Raw genomic sequence first — 18,600 nt, 5'->3', positions numbered from 1 at the left:
AATGCTGGGGAAACTCAACAAGTCAGGCAGCATCTATGGATGGAAATGAAGAGTCAACCTTTTATCGGGACTGCATTCTGAATACTCAACTGTAATGAACGGTCTCAACCTGAAAATGTCAACTGTTCACCTCCATCATGGATGCTGCCTGAATTACTGATATCCCTCAGCACTTTGTGTGTTTTGCTCAAGATTTCCAGCATTAGCAGAATATCTTGAGTCGCCATTCCTAGAAAATTCCTTGTGTCTGTCTGCTTTGGACACTGTCTGTAAAAGTTAAGTCTGTATCAGTCTGAATAAGGGATAAGCACACTTCTTTCCTAGCAAATACCAGCCCCAACCCAAAACACCACCTTTATTCAAATTAAATGACAGAACATGAGACTGAACTTCCTGTGCTAGTCAGTTCTTCAGCATGTATTTGCATTTAGCCACAAGGAAAAGCAAGCCAATATACATAGTGGAATTGAAAAAAAACAACACACTGCAGGATAGGAACTTCTGCATCACAGAGCTTTAAAGTATAATAATTTGTATTCAAAAACACATTTCTCCCATTGAGTCTGACCTCTTGCCAAGTTCCATGTATACTAAATACTCCAGAACTTATATAGTCAGATTTAAAATACATTATTCCTTCAAAACATGGACTTTGTAGGCCAAGCCAGCACTTCATTGCTCATTCCTAATTGTGCTGGGGAAGGCGGTAACGAGCTGCCTACTTCAATCACTGAAGTCCTTGTGGTGGGAGTATACCAACAATGCTGTTAGGGAGACAGTTCCAGATTTTGAGCCAGCAGTGATGACACATTTCCAAGTTGGCATGGTGAGATGGTTTAACTCTTGTGGAGAAGGTATGCAAGGGCACCTTTCCAGAAGCTGGTAACTGAAAAACAATCAAGAACCAAAGCTAGATGATTATTCTCTCTCTGACTGAGGCAGTGTTACTGACAGTTGCACCACCTTACACCAGCAATGGACAGATGCAGATACTGAAATTAAAAAAGTATTTGAAGCTACGTATTGTGTTGATGAACTAAGTAATCAAGGGAGCCAAAATTCAAGGCATTTTTTAGATGCAGTCAGTCACCTTGAATTTACTGTATAGTAGATGCTCTCTTTGCTCCTGCAATTATTTTAGCCATTGTGCGGTCTTAAGATATTTAAGAAGCCCATTGTTTCTATTCCCACGGTGGATCTGTGAGTAAAAGACACACGAGGAGGAGAGAGCTGGGAGAAAGAAGGGAGCAGCCAGCACGGGCTCCAGTTTAAGCCAGCAGGCTTACAACTCAGAAATATTCCGTAGAAGCGAGCTCTAGTAAAATTGAATAGTAATTGAAACTTCAGAATGCTATAACAAATAAAGAAAATTCCATCTGCACTTAATTCGGATACAGGCTAGACAAAGTAGAGAAATCAATATGGAAATGAAGGCACTGGCGTCTTTGCCAAGGTTTAAAACAAACTGCTGTGCAACGCCCAAGTCAAATATTTGCTACATATTCAGAATTAGATTACAGCAGTTCAGACATGCTCAACCCCCTTAGGGTAGACTACAGACGAGATTTTTTTTCTTTGTTCAATTCTTTAGCCCTCTACACCACTCCCAGTGTTTCCCCTATCTGTGATGGTGCCAACTGCTTCCGAAGTTTAACTTCACGACTGCCTCTTTGATAACATGTCAAAAGGTCATTCCTCATATGAGAGTGTTGTCAGGAAATCTGTGCAGTATTACTTCTAGCCCAATATAGGCCTGACCCTGATATTATAGACATATCCCAGCAGAAGTCATGGCAGAGCACTTGAACTCAACTATCTATTTCAGGTAATTCATTTTGCTCCGGATTCCAGTATCTTTTGTGTCTCCAGGTCCTCGCTGCCCGAGGCTCATTAACATTTTGGTTTATTTCATAGGAACTGCTCAGAAGACCACAGTCAGTCTGTGTTTATGCTGCACTTTGGTCCTGGAGTCTTCATCTAAATCTATCAACATATACCCTTGTTCCTTCTCTCATTTACTTGTTTGACCTTCTCTTAAATACATCGAAACTAGTTGCTTCAGCCAGTCCCTGTAGTAGCAAGTTCCACATTTTCATGACTCTTTTAGGTAAGGAAAGTTTCTTTCAAGCTTCCAACCAGTAGCCTATACCTTGCAGCAAGACATACCCAACATTCAGGCATAGGCTCATCCAGCAAGTAACATTCATGAAATCATTTCGAGAGGCTTCTCCATGACAAAAAAAGCTGACGTCCTAAATCAATGTGGATTCTAGCCGTCTATGGGTCACCGTGCAACAGGCAGGGAGCAGAATCAAGCATACATAGCCTTTTTGGCCCTTGACTTAAATTGACAGGGACTAAGGAGAATCCACAATTCTGATTGTCCTCAGACACTTGCAGCTGCACCTCACCTCCAACTTGCCTCCTGCTGGCCTGGAGCTCATCTATGGGGTGAATGAGGGGAGAGGGGAGGGCAGTCAAAGCACAAGAGAGACGAGGTGTTGATCATCCCTTTGCTGCCTCAGATGCAACTTTTCAGGTAGTTTCTTCTGAATGCCCTACCGGTAATGTATTCAAAACCACAGGCAGCAGATCCAAGGACAACATTCAGGCATAGGTTAATGTAGCCTGTAATAACTTATGCCTTAATCGGGCCAGGCAACAAAAATGGCTTAAACTGAAGAGTTCAAACTGCCAGCCTTGATATTCAATGTGATTATCATCACTGAGCACCTGCACCCATACCCCTCATCCGTAGATGGGTGGAAGGCGGTGGGGTTCGAAATTGGCCAAAACTCAGCTGAAACAGCCATAAAAATACAGTGGCTTGAAGAGTAGTTCAGAAGCTTCTTGTGGTGAGTAACTGAGCTTCCAATGCTCTCCCTTTCCACCATCTACAGTTGCCTGTCCTAATCAGGCTTATATTCACTGATATATGGTGTGAAATTTGTTGTTTTAGCAGTAGTGCAGTGCAAGACATAAAAAAAGAACTACTAAAAGTTACAATAAAAATAAACTATCTAAATAGTGCAAAAGTGGAATGGCAAGGAAGTGCTCAAGGACCGTTCAGAAATCTGATAGCAGGGCAGAGTGCTTGCCATTTACACCACATTGGCACTAGCTGCCACACGAGAACTCACAGAAGAAGAGTTCCTGATGCTGAGAGAGGGGCTTTACTGACAATGTCCTGTTTGTTTATGACCCTACTCGGCAATCAATGCGCTACTTCCTTTGCAGTTGCATTCCTCCCTCCAGATGGTGCAACCTGTCTGCCATCTCACACTGCTTCACTCCACCTCAAACTCTTGTTTCACCACTCCCCCCTCCTCCCACCTTGCCTGTTCATACTGGCCGTCTCCCCTCTCCACTCCCAGTCCTGGTGCAGGGTTTTGATGCAAAACGTTAACAATATTCTTTTCCTCGAACAGATGCCGCTCGACTCAAGTTCCTCCAGCAGGTCATTTGCTGCTCCGGATGCCAGCACCTGCAGTCACTTGCCTTCGCAGTTTCTGCTCTAGTAGTAGCTCCCAAATCTGCTTTCTCTTATCATTGACAAGAGCCACTCAGAAACTCCACCACCTTTCCCCAAGCTGCACACTATCTTGACTATTCCCGAGTCTAAATTCCAGATCTGCCCAGATAACAGCGCTTTAGGGGTAGGCTTGCAGTGGTTTAAAGAGACTGTTTACTACCACCTTCCCAAAGCAACTTTGGAAAGGCAATAAATTATGGTGCTGTTGCTGAATACTACACCCACCCCCCCCAAATCACCAAATAAAACAAAAACTATGATTTAATGAAGATTTATTCCCACGAAGATTCCAAAGAGATGGAAAAATAATTAAGTTTCAAATGATCACCCCTGTCAATAAAGTGTATGGGAGGCACTGAAGAAATATAAATTGGGCTGTCTCATCCCGCTCAGTATCCAGAGACCTGAGCAAGTATAACTGGACTCAATGTGATACACCCATCAGTCACAAAGTAAAGGCTATTTGGGGCTAATTGATGAATAACACAACTGTAAATCACTAGCGAGTCAGAAACTTCTGTAGGAGACAGTGTGAAATCAGAAGGGAAAAGCTTGAATTTTCTACCAATCAAGTGTACTGGTTAAAGCTCTGCGAATGAACTAATTGCTTTGGGGCTGAGCTGAAATTGACTCCTTACAGTGAACCATTGCCACAAAATATTGCTCATGTTCAAAGGAACAGCAATTAACCACAGCAGCTTATCTCTACTGCACATAAGAGAGACAGACACCCTTTTAAAGCTTAGCTTTCCAAGTATTTCAATAACAAATGCTAACATCTTAAATTCCATCTCAGCAGTTTTGGAAGCAAGGGAATGTATTCCATGCATTTAATAAAATATTTGAAACTGTTACTCTTCAATTAGTTCCTTTCACCAGCAAAACATAAGCATCAGTAACATAAACACCACCACTGAAGGGAAAAACAATCATGATTACTACCTCGGATTCAATGATGAGAAGCTAAGAATCCCATCACTGGTCAGTATAGGTCATTCTGTCAACTACAGCATCAAGGTGATCAATGATTGATAACCATTTCTCTGTGCCACCACACCACCCCATGCTCTAAATCATGGTCATAAAGACCAAATTCGATACTAATATCGTCATCCAAAGTTAAATCCTTTATATTAAAAAAAAGACCTGACCAACGAAATCAAATGTGGTACGTTTTCGGGCAATGCATACCTACACTGGCTGACATAACAATTTAGCCTCATTTTGCAATTAACCACAATTATTTTAATCATTTCCTGGCATTCAGAGATAAATTTGTTTAATATAAAAAAGTTTCAATAAAAGGATACAGCCAGTTCTGTGCCGACATCAGTGGCCCAAATACTGTAGAAAGGGTTTGTCAGCTGCACGCCCCTGGAAAAAATTATAAAAAATAAGGCAAGTTTTATCAGAAATTTGGTGTTCAAAACATGCCACAGCTACTATATTTAATCAAGAGGAAGAGCATCCTTTCAGCATTCTTTGCAATACGTATTTTTAGTATGTTCCTTGGGTATTTTAGTTCTACCATTTTCTAGTTGAGGGGATTGAAAATTGATCCCAACACTGTACCAAGATTGTACTTCAGTAAGTCACTGAATCTGGTTTCACACAACAGGTTACCCTAGTGGCTTTTTGTAACGTAGACTGGGTTAGTGTTTTCAATTGCACGGATTCCCATCAAGTCCTGACGAAGGGTCTCGGCCTGAAACGTCGACTGCACCTCTTCCTAGAGATGCTGCCTGGCCTGCTGCGTTCACCAGCAACTTTGATGTGTGTTGCTTGAATTTCCAGCATCTGCAGATTTCCTGTTGTTCCCATCAAGTACTTGTTTTTCCTTCTGCTACTAAACACTGTGCTTATAGCATAAGCAACCTAAAGAGCCAATACACATACTGGGAAAGACTGACGCGGAGTTAATAACTAACCTTTTAAAATATTTTACTTGAGTTATCTTACAAATGTGTAAGTTTACTAGTTAACACTTGCTCTACATGTACTAGGCAGCTTACAATACAGAAACGCACAAATGCACCCTAACCTTAATGCCAAAATGGAAGAATGCTCAACTCAAAATAATCCTTTAACATAGATGGTGATGAAAATTTTCTTTCAGAGCTGGTTAACAGTATCGGTTTAAGTGCCAGAGTTAAACTGAAGCTTTCTGTGAATCTATTAACAAGTCTTTACCTCTCGCATAGATCAAAAATGAAGAGACAGAAGGAACCAAAACCAATCGGCACAATCTGCTTCAGGTAGACAGACAGTCGGTTCCTTTCATTCTGGTCCTAGGAGGTAAAAACAGATGCACAAGATTTTTAACAGAAGTTAATGTAAGTGATGTAGAGAAAAGCGGTTATTCAGAAGAAAGATTTGGTGAGCCAAGGTTATTTTTCTTTGAAACAGAGAAGCCTGATGAAAGACTTAAGAGGTGAATAAAATCATGAGCAATATACACGAAAAGCTGGAGGAATGCAGGTCAGGCAACATCTATAGAAATGAATGAACAGCAGGTGCTTCAGGCTCAGACCCTTCTTCGGGACTGGAATAGCCAAGATAACACAAGGAGAGAGCAGATTTAAAGTAAATGGCAGATGAATGATTGGGGATAGGGAGGGGGAAGAATCACCCAGAGCATGCAGTAAACTCACCATCTAAAAAGGATAGTGAACACAAATACTCCTAATCATTTTTAACCTGCACTTCGCTGTGTAGTGCATGGCCGTGGTTCTCATAATGAAAGGTGGGTTTAGGTGGGGTTCAGCTGTCATAGAAACAATAGCCTAAATGATCGCCATGGTCATCAATTTTCTTTGATCCGGAATAAAATGTACCAGAGTAATTTAACTCCTATCATCTTTATGTAATAGCTCAACATGAGAATTGAGCAATAGCATCTCTCAAAAACTTTTTCATCATTAGTTACCACAATAATTTTTAATTCTTATTAAAAAGATTGCATCTAAAAATGACTTAAAAATTGAAGTAACAACACCTTTCATTTGGAAATTGACTCAGAAATATTTCTTGAATAAGTATGTATTCTGCAGAATAAACTAACCATGAGATGCTCCCCACAGAAGATAATCCAAAATGACAGCAACATGGCGTAGAAAATGCCCTGTCGAATGTCTCCGAAGAGCAGCATCCAAGTCCAGTCGAATCCGATGGAAAACCATTCCACTGGGATATTTATAAAGGTCATTGAGATTCCAAGTGCAAAAATTACTCTGCAAATAAAATATTAACAACTTACGAAATTCTTTCCAGCAGAAACATTGTGATGTAGCTTAGAAAAGCATGTTTAGCAAATCTTGCAACTGCATTGAGTTTGCCTGCATATGTATCCCACATCAGGTAAACAAATTCCTTAAATTACACGACTCCATTTTTAAAATTAGTAGTTACAGGATCTCATTATTCACTTTATTAAGCTCTAGATATGTTCTTTAATTATAGAGTCACAACTTCATATAAAACTTACAGGAAGAATATTTGGCCAAATTAAATAAAGTTAATTGAAACTTTTCACCAAATTCTTAGAACTCTTTTGCTGCAACTAATGCCCCGGTTGACATCAATTAACATCTCAATTTGAAATTCAGTGTGACATCTTCTGATTTGTATGGGCCTGTTTCACACTGAAGTATGCTTACCAAATGATCTACAGGTTTGTTGAATTTTTTAAGTATTTTTATTGAATTTTATTAATTTTATTTTTAATGGTGAGGATAAAGGATCCTAACTTAAATAACTTCGATTGCCAGAGATTGAATGAGAGAAAAAGAAAGAAAAAAAAATATTTAAACAGACTATGTGTAAACAGGAAAACCAAAGAACTAAATCGTATCTAGAAACATACCACAAAAACATAAAACTACATTCATTACTGGTCTTACTTCTCCAGGAGGACAGGTGGGCGAGTCATCATTGTAATTCGTCTCCAATACCAGACCATAATGATGAGAATACTGGGAGTCAGGAAAGTTTTCATTGCAAACCAGACCCTTGTGAATCCCCCATTCTGATGGATTGCCTGTTTAAAAGAATCAAATGACTATCATTAAAACCCTTATAAAATGGAGAGTTAATAGAATGTGGCATTCCTAATAATCCTTTCTCTACAGCTTTCTCTGAACACAACAAATGGCTTTCAGCCTCGCATCTGGATTCAATCATTGTTACATACATCACTGAGTATGCCATTCAGCCACCATGTATTGGTGTTTATGCTTCACTTGAGTCTCCTTCCAACCCTCTTCATCAACATCTGCGATAATCATCTCTTCCTTTCTTCACAGGTGTTGAACTGGCTAAAGCATCTGTGCTTTCCTTTTCACTAGCCTTTGTGCTACCTGGCTCTATATTTCAACTACTAATTGTGTTACAGATTATTTCATATTTGTAGATTTTAGCTTCGGTGTCCTCAATGAGTGAAAATATTTTCTGCTTTCCTTCCCAACAAACATCTTCAAAAATTTTAAAGCCTTCAATGTATTAGGTAGAATGAACATCTTCTCTTCTTCAAAAACAAGTGCATCATTCAGTTGGTCCTGATTGATTTTGGAATCACAGCTGAAGCACCAGGCTTTGAAGGATAGTTACAAGGAGACTGTAGATGATGAAATTGGTAGCAAAAAAGTAGTTAGCGGGTCAAACGGCATCTATGGTAGTGAAGGGATGATTGAAGTTTTGGGTTAAGATCTGAAGGGCAAATTGGTTCTTAGAGCCCTTCGCTAAAAGGGCTGACAGTCTGAGATCACCCCCATTGATCTGGCATCTGATCAGCATGACATCTTTTTCAAAGTATCATTCCATGAATGATTGCTACATCGAGTACGACATGAACATTTATTGACACTTGCAGTGTAATCTGCTCTTTTAGTTCTCAGTAAGAGAAAGCATTATCGTCACTGTATGCTAATATTACAAATAAAAATATCCAATTTCATTTCTATCTCTAGTCTGCGTATGCCAAATGACCGTGACCAGCTTCAGTCCCAGGATCTAATCTGGAATTTATTTTGAGAATGCAAATAGAGGAATAGATAAAAGTGAAATAGTGGATATGGTCAGTTTCAGAAGGATTTTGATAAGATCCCACATAAGAAATTGGTATGCAATTTTAAAAAAAACACACGGGACTGAACTGGTTGACAGATAGGAAACATTAGAAGTAAAGGGGACTTTTCCAGGTGGGGTTTTGAACAAAAAGGCATTCTCTTCTGGGTTTCCAAAAGCGGAATACATGATTATGCTCGGCAATGAATGCTTCTTTGAACACATGTCCTGCTTGTCTCTCCCAGTCTGGCAAGGCACGAGAAGATTACTAGGTTTCTTATAAAACTCAGTCAATATTTATTACTATTTTCTGACAAAAAATAAAAGGGAAAGTGCAATAGTTGGCTGGACATTTCATAATGAATTGACGATTTATTAATAATTAGCTCCCAAGATTTAGTACTAAATCCCCTGGTATACTTTCACGTCAGAACAGTGCAGCAGTGACATTACCACCAGCCGAACATTCTTCAGTTTTCCGATTTTCATGTTGATGTTCTTCTTCTCATTAACGGGAAGTCGAATGTTAATCAGGTAATACTTGTGCGCAACGCTCCCCAATTCCATGAAGGGTAGCAGGTTACAGTCATACAGCTGCCCCTGATTGTCAGGATTCTGGTCAAGAGAGGAAACAGAATTCATCACGTCCCAGGCCACAGGAGTCAGAAGGTTTTGTTACATACTGTAAGTGTCCCCCTCAAACATTTCAAAAGGTGTGATATCGTTTCAAAGGAAACAACTTCCTAGATAACAGCCTCTTCAAAATGTGAACCCTGTCACCAACATAAACAGATTTGCAAAATAAGCTTTTGGAATTGGGTGTGCATAATGAATATTTGGTGCAAAGTGAGTGAAGTCGGGTGGTTGTGGGACGGCCGTAGGTCTGAGAGACCCATAAAAATGCAAGTTACTATGTGGAAATAATCATTCTAGTAATCATGATTAGTTTCCCAACAGATTTAATACTTTGTTTTGTAGTATCTTGTCCAAACCCAACAAACCCAGCAGAGGCCAGGAATTAAACCTAAAATCAATTAAACTTATCACCAACAAGCCCAGGGTGTACCATCTACTTAATTCAGATTGGTTCATGGAATAGTGTATTAGTTAATAAATCAGCTTCATAAAGTTGCTGAGAAGTGTGTGCAACTTATATTCATTTGTAAAACAGACCTCTGTATTAACCCAGAGATTGATTTGTATATAGTGGAACTCTCTGGAATTAAAATCCCATGTCAGGAATGGTGAGTGTGAAATTATCAGATTGTTGTTAAAAATCTGGTGAATCCCTTCTGAACTGTCTCCAAAGCCTCCAGTTAGAGAAGGCAATAAATGTCAGCCTGGCCAGCAATACCCAGATCTCACGATTGAATAACGTGTTAACAATCATGAATAGAATGCAAACAGAAAACTCTAGAAACACTTAGCAGCTCTGGGTTCATTATCAGCAGGCTTTGATGTTCAACGTTAATGGAACGGTGTAGAACTGAGATTACATACTTTTGGAGATGAGAAGTTGCAATCTAGTTTCCGCTTCTCAATCGAATGGGCCATCTCAGTCCACTCGCTAATACGGTCATCACGATAGCCTAGCGAAACATTCAACGTAACCACAGCATCGTCAGCTGGAAATAAAAGCACTGGCGGTTATTCTCAAAAATAAATTATTGTCGTTACACAATGAGGTATTTCCCACAAATAAGGAAACACTATCATTTGTCCAGGAATGTGCTCACACACAGCAATGTACTCCCCAGGTCTTCGTGCTTAAGGACACTTGCACTCGGTGCAACAGCAACCTCGAAGTACATTCAGAATTTCACCAAAAAACGAGAAACATTGGGTGTGGGGTATCCATCTTGAATTTGATGCTGTGATTTCCTTAAGATGTAGAAAAGACCTCAGAAAATATGTTGCCAAAAAAAAAAGGCCCCTTTTCCCAACTGCCACTGTGATAACTGCAGTCCTATTCAGTCAAATGGGCTTGTGTTCTTTGATACGCAATAGACAGAAAATCTCGAATCATGCATTTATCACCCGAGCATGGCATGCTGAGAGGCTACTCAGCTCACTGGAAAACCTAGGGTTAAAAGGTAAACCTCAAAATAAGTAAAGTCTGACATTTAAGACCGAGAGAAACAATTTTTTCAAGTCATAGTGAATTCTTTCTGGAGGGCTGGAGTATTTTTGACACCGACACTAATAAATTATTTTCAAAAAGGAAGAATCCAAGGAAAGTACGCACAAGCTTTGGAGGTTGAAATGACACGTGGGTCAGTCAAGATTTTGTCCAGGCATTGAAATGAGAAATTACACTGGACTTATCTTCTGTGTGTACAAAACTTCTCTGGGGACTTGGCAACCAGCAATGGTGTGGAATTCAATTTTCAGGATAACATGTCGATAATATTTTGAACCAAAAATATTAGTGCTGGAGATATTCCGTGGGTTGAGCAGCAACTGTAAAGTTATTTTTCTGATAAAATTTTATTCATAACAAAATTTTACTTTATGTGCTGACATTGGAGAGGGTTTAGAGGAGGTTCGCGAGAATGATTCTGGGAATGAAAAGCTTACCATATGAGGACTAATTGATGGCTCTGGGCTGTACTCACTGGAATGCAGAAGAATGGTGGCGGGGGGGGGGGGTGGAATCTCACTGAAAGCTATTGAATGTTGAAAGGCCTTGATAGGCTGGATGTGGAGAGGATGTATCCTGTGGTGGGGAAGTCTAGAACAACCAGAGGACACAGCCTGAGAATAGAGGGACATCTATTTAGAACAGAGATGAGCAGGAATTTCTTTAGCCAGAGAGCAGTGAATCTGTGAATTCATTGCCACAGGTGTCTGTGGAGGCCAAGTCATTAAGGCAGAGGTTGCTAAGTTCTTGATTAGTCAGGGCATGAAGGGTTATGTGAAGCAGGCAGGAGATTGAGGCTGAAAGGGAAATGGATCAGCCATGATGAAATGGCAGAGCAGGCTCACTAGCCCAAATGGCCTAATTCTGCTTATGGTCTAAAAAAACACATACAAAGAAATGGTGCAGGGCTTTACACATTTGTAGTGTTGTTCGGTATATAAGGTTCCTTAAGGTTGTTACAGCCAGGGGACGTAGTGAGGACAAGCTCCCACTACCTATTAAATGCACCCAGTGACATGAGCCTCAAATAGCCTCTGACAACCAAGTCCTAGCTCCTGGCCTTCATGTGTGCCTTAGCTACTAAGCCCAGCAGAACCATTTCTACTGGCAGAAGGGGTGGGTTACTCGTACCTTAACACCAGTTGCTTCAGGTAGATGGGGCTCGTCAGCCATTGTTAGCAGCTCATCCAGGAGGAAAACTCTGATATCAAACCTCCTCTGCCTTGCAGTTATACCCACTCATGGAGAAGGCCTCGGGGGTAACCCCAAGGAAAAATCTGGAGCTGGAATCCCCAAGGCAGTCCTGCGTTGAGTTCAGCATGATTGGCAATTCCCGTGACGCCTCAGGTGCCAAACTCTATTGGTCTCTGCTGTTCGTTTGGATTCATTAGCTGCATGGAGAGGAGGAGCATGCTGCCTGGGCAACAGCGTGTTCTCCATATTGTACTGCCCTGGCCTGCGTATCCTGTAGACCAGCTACAATGCAACACCCTTGGCTAACCCCAACCAATGGAGGGCATCAGTATATACACTGTCAGTGTTAACAGTTCTCTACAGTGGGAGTGTTTGCATGTTCTGCAGGTAACATCATTGCCTCTCAGAGCCTCCTGGTGTGACACACACTTCAAGAGGCTTGAGCAGCTTCTACCCCAGACTTCGCCCCCTCAAAGTCTACTGGCAGAAGAATCCTTGGCTACCATCCTTCCCCCGTAACACGTGTATTGCCTGCCCCGAGTTTCAGTGTGTCCCTCAGCAACCTGGCAGCATTCCCTCATGGACATCTTGTTGTAGAGATAGATCAATCTGGGGCTTTCACTGAGATGATGATCTTCTTCTATCAGTACTTGATGTCAGCCTCTGTGATCACCCCTGGGAACAGACCGACGATCGGAAATTGCTCCACAGCTGCTCGGGATGAACCGTGATGATGAATATTGCATCCTTCTACAGACTTTCTATGCAAGTACACAGTCCTGCAAGGAGCTGGGCAACCTGAAGGAGGCCGAGAACAGACAGGCTGGTGTACAAATGACGAGTTCTCCACTGACAGGCAAGGCCCAACACTAACTTGAGTAACATCAACTTGTATTCTGCCCGAGTAACCTACAACCCAAAAGGATGAATGGTTAAATTGTCAATTTCAAGCAATCCTCATCTCCCGTGCTTACCACCTCTCCTTCCAAACCACCTCCAGTCCTCCAATATTTGCTCCCTTTCCCAAAGCAGCTCTCTAGCAACCTATCACCCATTTTTGTCCCCTTTCCCCCTCGTGGTTCCATGCATGAAGTACCCATGGACCCCTCCCACATGTTCTCCATCCCTAGTGATTCCCAATCTCTTCTTCCTCACTTATCAGATTCCAACGCTGGTATAATTTTTGTTTCCACCCATCACCCTCCAGCAACTACCTCCACCTGCACCTTCACCCCCCACCAGCTCCGTCCTCCCCACCTCCAATTGTCAGCTTTCACATCACACAGCTGCCTCGACTTTCCAACTCCACCTTCCCTGTCCCCACCCATTCTTCAAACACCTCTTTTATTCAAGTTAGTAAAGATAGATATCTGAAATCAATAAATTGTTAAAGTATAATAAGGATGCTGTGATAACGTTTCTTCACTTACTGGTTAATTTAAAAAAAAAGTCTAAGCAGAGGATTAAATCTACAATAATGGCTGCATATTATTTGACACATCCAAATTTTGAGATTGGATGACTGGCTGTAAAACATATCAGTTATCAACTACTCTTGGTGAGGATTGCTATTTCCCAGCATGACCTTACCTTATAATTGGCTGTCACCAGCCAGAGGTAATTATGATGCCCTTGTGCCATTAAGGCATGGATGATGTAGATATTGCAACCGTTACCAAGCTGTTGATTACCATAACATACAATCTTGTAGATATTTACATAAATGTCTTCCAATCTCTTTACAAAAGTTTACTGAAGATAGGTAGGCACACTTATGAATATACTTCATTGTAGGAACTGAGGGAAGAACCTATTCTAAATCATCACCTTTGACTTTTTACCCAACTTATTCTCCTATCAAATACTTTTAGATGTCAATATAATCTCAGGGTAGTTATTCTTTGTTTGGAAAAGGAGGCAAGCATCAATGAATTGTTTTATCACAGAAATCTCAAAAAGCAGAGTTGAAGTGGGTGCGTCCGCCAAAACAGACAGGATCTTCCAGTAGCCACCCACTTCAACTCTGCTTCCCACTCCCATTCAGATATGTCCATACATGGCCTCCTCTACTGCCATGATGAGGCTAAACTCAGGTTGGAGGAGCAATACTTCATATACCGTCTAGGTAGTCTCCAGCCCCTTGGTATGAACATAGAATTCTCCAACTTCTGGTAATTCCCTCCCCCTCCCTTCCCCTATCCCTAAGTCACTCTGCTCCTCCCCCAGCTTCCTATCACCTCCCTTATGGTTCCACCTCCTTCTACTACCCATTGTGTTTTCCCCTATTCTTTCTTCACCTTTCCTGCCTATCACCTCCCTGCTTCCCCTTACTGGTTTTTCACCTGGAACCTACCAGCCTTCTCCTTCCCACCCTCCCCCCACCTTCTTTATAGGGCCTCTGCCCCTTCCCCCTTCAGTCCTGACGAAGGGTTCCAGCCCGAAACGTCGACCGATCTTTTCCACGGATGCTGCCCGACTTGCTGAGTTCCTCCAGCGTGTTGTGAGTCTTGCTTCCCCCATGATTATTGTCATATTGCTCTTTAAGCATGCTTTTTCTATCTCCCATTGTAATCTGTAGACTACATCCTTACTGCTGTTTGAGGATCTGTATAAAACTCCCACCAGGATCTTTTTACCCTTTTATTTCCTTAGCTCTATCCACAATGATTCAACACCTCTTTCTAATGATTTGATTTCCTTTTTTAAACAACAGAGCAATGCTGCTCCCTCTGCTTGTCCTTTTGATACAATGTGCATCCTTGGACATGAAGCTCTAATCTTCTTTCAGCCATGATTCAGTGACGCCTACAACATCATATCTGCCAATCTGCGTCTGTGCTGTAAGTTCATCGACTGCGCACATTCAAATATGAATACACTTAACCGTGCAGGCGAGCCAGATCAAATCACGCCACTGCCTGCAAGGAGTTTGTATGTTCTCCCCATGACTACACGAGTTTCCTCTGGGTGCTCTGGTTTCTTCCCACAGTTCAAAGACGTACCGGTTAGTGGGTTAATCGGTCATTGCAGATTGTCCTGTGATTAGGCTAGGAGTAAAACAGGGGATGGCTGGGTGGTGCAGCTCAAAGGGCCAGAAGGGACTAGACCGTGCTGTACCTCAATAAATTAAATTAGTTATCCACAGACCAGGATTCTGACAAAACTAAAATGAGCACAGGTACCCTTTCCATAAATTAAGCAGTTCCTTTAACATAAAAGGAGGCCATTTACTCTATCCACTCTCAGCCAGTTCTCAATGCAATTGCATCGATTCCCCTTTTCCACTTATTTCCAGATAAGCAGTTGCTTCTCTCACACATCGACCCCTAACACCGATCAACACTGAAGTAAATTTCCAGCATGTCGTCGAGTTGTGGTAAGAAGCTGGTTCACAGGGCTACATTGTGAACACAGGATGAACATGCAAATTCCACAGACAGTGCAGGAGATTTAGATGATACTCAGATTACTGGAGCAATGCCACTACATCCTCCTACAATTTCCCAGAATTTTATGTTTCATTATGTAACACCCTGGGAAAGGTTTCACTGCAAATGTAATGGTTTTTCCTGTAACAGCAGTGTTTAGGTTAAGGCTAGAGATAACGGGGGCTTTGGAATGTGCGCCGTCCAACAAAAGGAGTGATTTTTCTTGTTGTGTGCCTGAGATCGAGGTGATCTGGGTCTTTTGTTCGGCGGAAGATGGAGAGAGGAGAAGCCAGAAAGGAGAGGTCGTAGACACCAGGAAGGAGAGGATTAGGAGTGGGGCTGGGAGTTGATAAAGCCCAGAGAAAATCGATGGAGGGCCAGTGAAAAGGAAACCACGAGCTCCAACTTGTGCACATTAGACTGTTTCATTAAAATGGGCCTTTTTCTTTTTGTTTACCTTACTAAACCTTTAATCAAATTAAGAATTATAAAGCTAAGTCATTTACTTGCATATGGTGTACTGTTTGTTATTTAGTGGTGCTGATTTGTAACAGGGTAACACATCACGCAGCATCCATCCAAACAGGAGGCTTTGCAGCTCAATCTCATATGTTTGATGGGGCCAGAGATTATCTTCCCTGGACTTACACAGCCGACAGAACCTTGTGGGTTACAATTATATTGACAAATTCTAGCTCAAGTAGTTAATGGTTTCAATTGAGGAAGAAGGCTCTGTCCTAGCGATCAAACAGTGGAATGGTGTACTTTCTTCCTTTTCCAGTTCCCCACTGCCATCCTGCAACCGTTCTTGTCACCAAACTGCTATCAGACAGCCCAAACCCACTGTCTAACACACTTTAAAAATAGACCTGCAGTGATTTCAGAGCAGCTTAGAGAGAGCACAAGAACTAACATGAAAGTCATTATTCAGCCCCCTAACATTTGTGTTGCCCCTTAGCTAATACAATCTGAAATGAATCTCAAAATGCAACCATTTAAATACAAAAACGGGTGTATTGATTCATTTTTTTAAATGAATGGGGACCAACCACCGACAAAATACACTTTGATTCATATAAACATTAAAAAAACATGCAACACACAAAATGCTGGAGGAACTCAGCAGGCCAGACAGCATCTACTGAAAAGAGTAAACCACTGACATTTCAGGCCAAGACCCTTCATCAGGTCAGCATCCTTGTTTTGTAATGGAGCTTTTCTATACAGGAATAACCGAAGAGAAATAGCAGAGGGAATTCAGTATCACAAGGTCACCCAATGCTGTTTGTGTACTGCAATGATAGAGGATCATATTACAGAGATCTACCAGTGAACCACACTATTCATTATCTGCTGTTAGATGTGTTATCCATTTATAGACTTTTATCAGCAGTATAGACTATTTCAGAATAAAATGGCACTGGATTTTAAAAAGACTAATCCTTGACTACAGTCCTGAAGTGATTGGCTTTTGCTGGAATCTAATTTCATGGGCACCAGACCTCCCATTAGTATTAAATGGCATTACTTGTGAGGCTGGTCCACCAGGGCAGACATTGAGCTGTGAATCGGATTGCCCCAAAACATTGTCCACAGATTGGCAACATTCACACCACTCATGTACAAAACCACAAAATGAAAGTGGCTTTAATGCTACGTGATCCAAATGATAAAGTACACATATTTTAAAAAGCTTGATTATATATATCGCTAATTTTATTAAGCTACCCACCAACATTTAGAACCATATTAAGTTTCCTGGACATAGTATTTGCATAGGCCACACAACCCACGATTAACTGTATAATTTTCTGTCTGTGCTGATTTAGCTCAATGCATACATAGTAATAGAAAACAGTTACTGCTGCTTCATAAGACTGCATTCCAGTCAGCCTGCATAGGTCACACAAACCTCCCCAAATAATTTTTCTTGACCGCAAATAAGAAAATATTTTTCCAAGTTTCATTATTTTAATTTTCAATATATGACAAGGTCCACACCAATTCAAATGAAGGATTTCTACACGTCAAAACAGAAGTGAATCAGGAAAGATTAGAAATGTTTGAAACAAAACCTTTTTGTGTAGGTTGTCTTTATAGAAAAACAGAACAGAAAACTTGTGGGCAAATGCCTGATTAATGCTAGTTCTCCACAGCCTGAGGTGCATGCCAATCTAACATAATGTCACTCCACTGTGTCTGTCACCCCTGACGACTAATCCACTTCAACAGCTGTGTTATTCCTGGAGAACTGCCAAATGTTGTTGAAGCAGAGTATTTATTTCATCTTGATTGCATGAATAAGCTTCATTTCACCCACAAGGGATATGATTACTATTTGCAGATTTTGCTAACTCTTTTATCAATTACCTTCTAACTCAATCAAAACTCAAGCAGTCCAAGATGTAGATCCAACTATATCTGAAGTTTCTTTTTTAAAAAAGACCATTCTGTACAACTCTGGTCATAATATTAATTTTAACCGTATAATCATATAACAATTACAGCACGGAAACAGGCCATCTCGACCCTCCTAGTCCGTGCCGAACTCTTACTCTCACCTAGTCCCACCGACCCGCACTCAGCCCATAACCTTCCATTCCTTTCTTGTCCATATAGCTGTCCAATTTAACTTTAAATGACAACTTTTTCTCTTTATCCACCCTTGTGACTAATAACAGCAGAATGCTGTGGATGGAATGAAGGATTTCAGTGGAGAAAGTACTAAAGTCAAAGTTAAGGTTATTGTCATATGCATAGGTGGAATGAAAAAAACTTGCTTGCAGCAGAATCACCACCCCACATGACCAACGTGACCAAATAAACAACATCCACAAAAAAAAACATACATTACACCAAATTTTACAAGAAGTAACACAATTTGGACAAAAACTAAGACTATTTTAGTGCAATGATTATGATAGCTCTTCTAATTTTCTTCAATTCTTTCAAAATCGACAGTCTATACTTGAATATTGTATTTTGTTCACGTAAGTGGTCATTGTTTAGACTGAAACCTGAGAATGGTGTTTACTTGATACTAACCAAGAAACACTAATAATTTCTTTACTGATATTCAAATATGCAATACAAAAGTTCCAATGGAAGGTAAAAGGAATGGAAACTCCTTTTCATCAGCGCATCATTGGCTTAAACAGGCTCCTGGTGACTTCATTGGATACCCACAGAGCTCAGAATAAGATAGGTCAATAGACTAGGTTCCATTTTCCTTTACAAGTAGATAC

The 18,600-nt window shown here is 40.9% G+C and overlaps 1 protein-coding gene across 3 annotated transcripts in view; it reads right to left on the bottom strand.

Moving 5' to 3' along the window:
* The window catches only part of wls (Wnt ligand secretion mediator), a 69,369-nt gene that overhangs the window by 22,265 nt on the left and 28,504 nt on the right, over nt 1–18,600 (bottom strand). For all 3 annotated transcript variants that reach the window (XM_072273846.1, XM_072273847.1, XM_072273848.1), the window contains exons 3-8: nt 10,094–10,218; nt 9,047–9,208; nt 7,432–7,568; nt 6,594–6,762; nt 5,723–5,820; nt 4,843–4,906 (exon numbers count right to left, since the gene is read on the bottom strand). In XM_072273846.1, coding sequence (XP_072129947.1) covers nt 4,843–4,906; nt 5,723–5,820; nt 6,594–6,762; nt 7,432–7,568; nt 9,047–9,208; nt 10,094–10,218 — 755 coding nt within the window. The remainder of the gene's footprint in view (nt 1–4,842; nt 4,907–5,722; nt 5,821–6,593; nt 6,763–7,431; nt 7,569–9,046; nt 9,209–10,093; nt 10,219–18,600) is intronic.

This window comes from Mobula birostris, chromosome 12, assembly GCF_030028105.1.
Source record: "Mobula birostris isolate sMobBir1 chromosome 12, sMobBir1.hap1, whole genome shotgun sequence".
NCBI classification, from domain to species: Eukaryota; Metazoa; Chordata; class Chondrichthyes; order Myliobatiformes; family Myliobatidae; genus Mobula; species Mobula birostris.
This window is presented reverse-complemented; position numbering and strand designations above follow the sequence as displayed.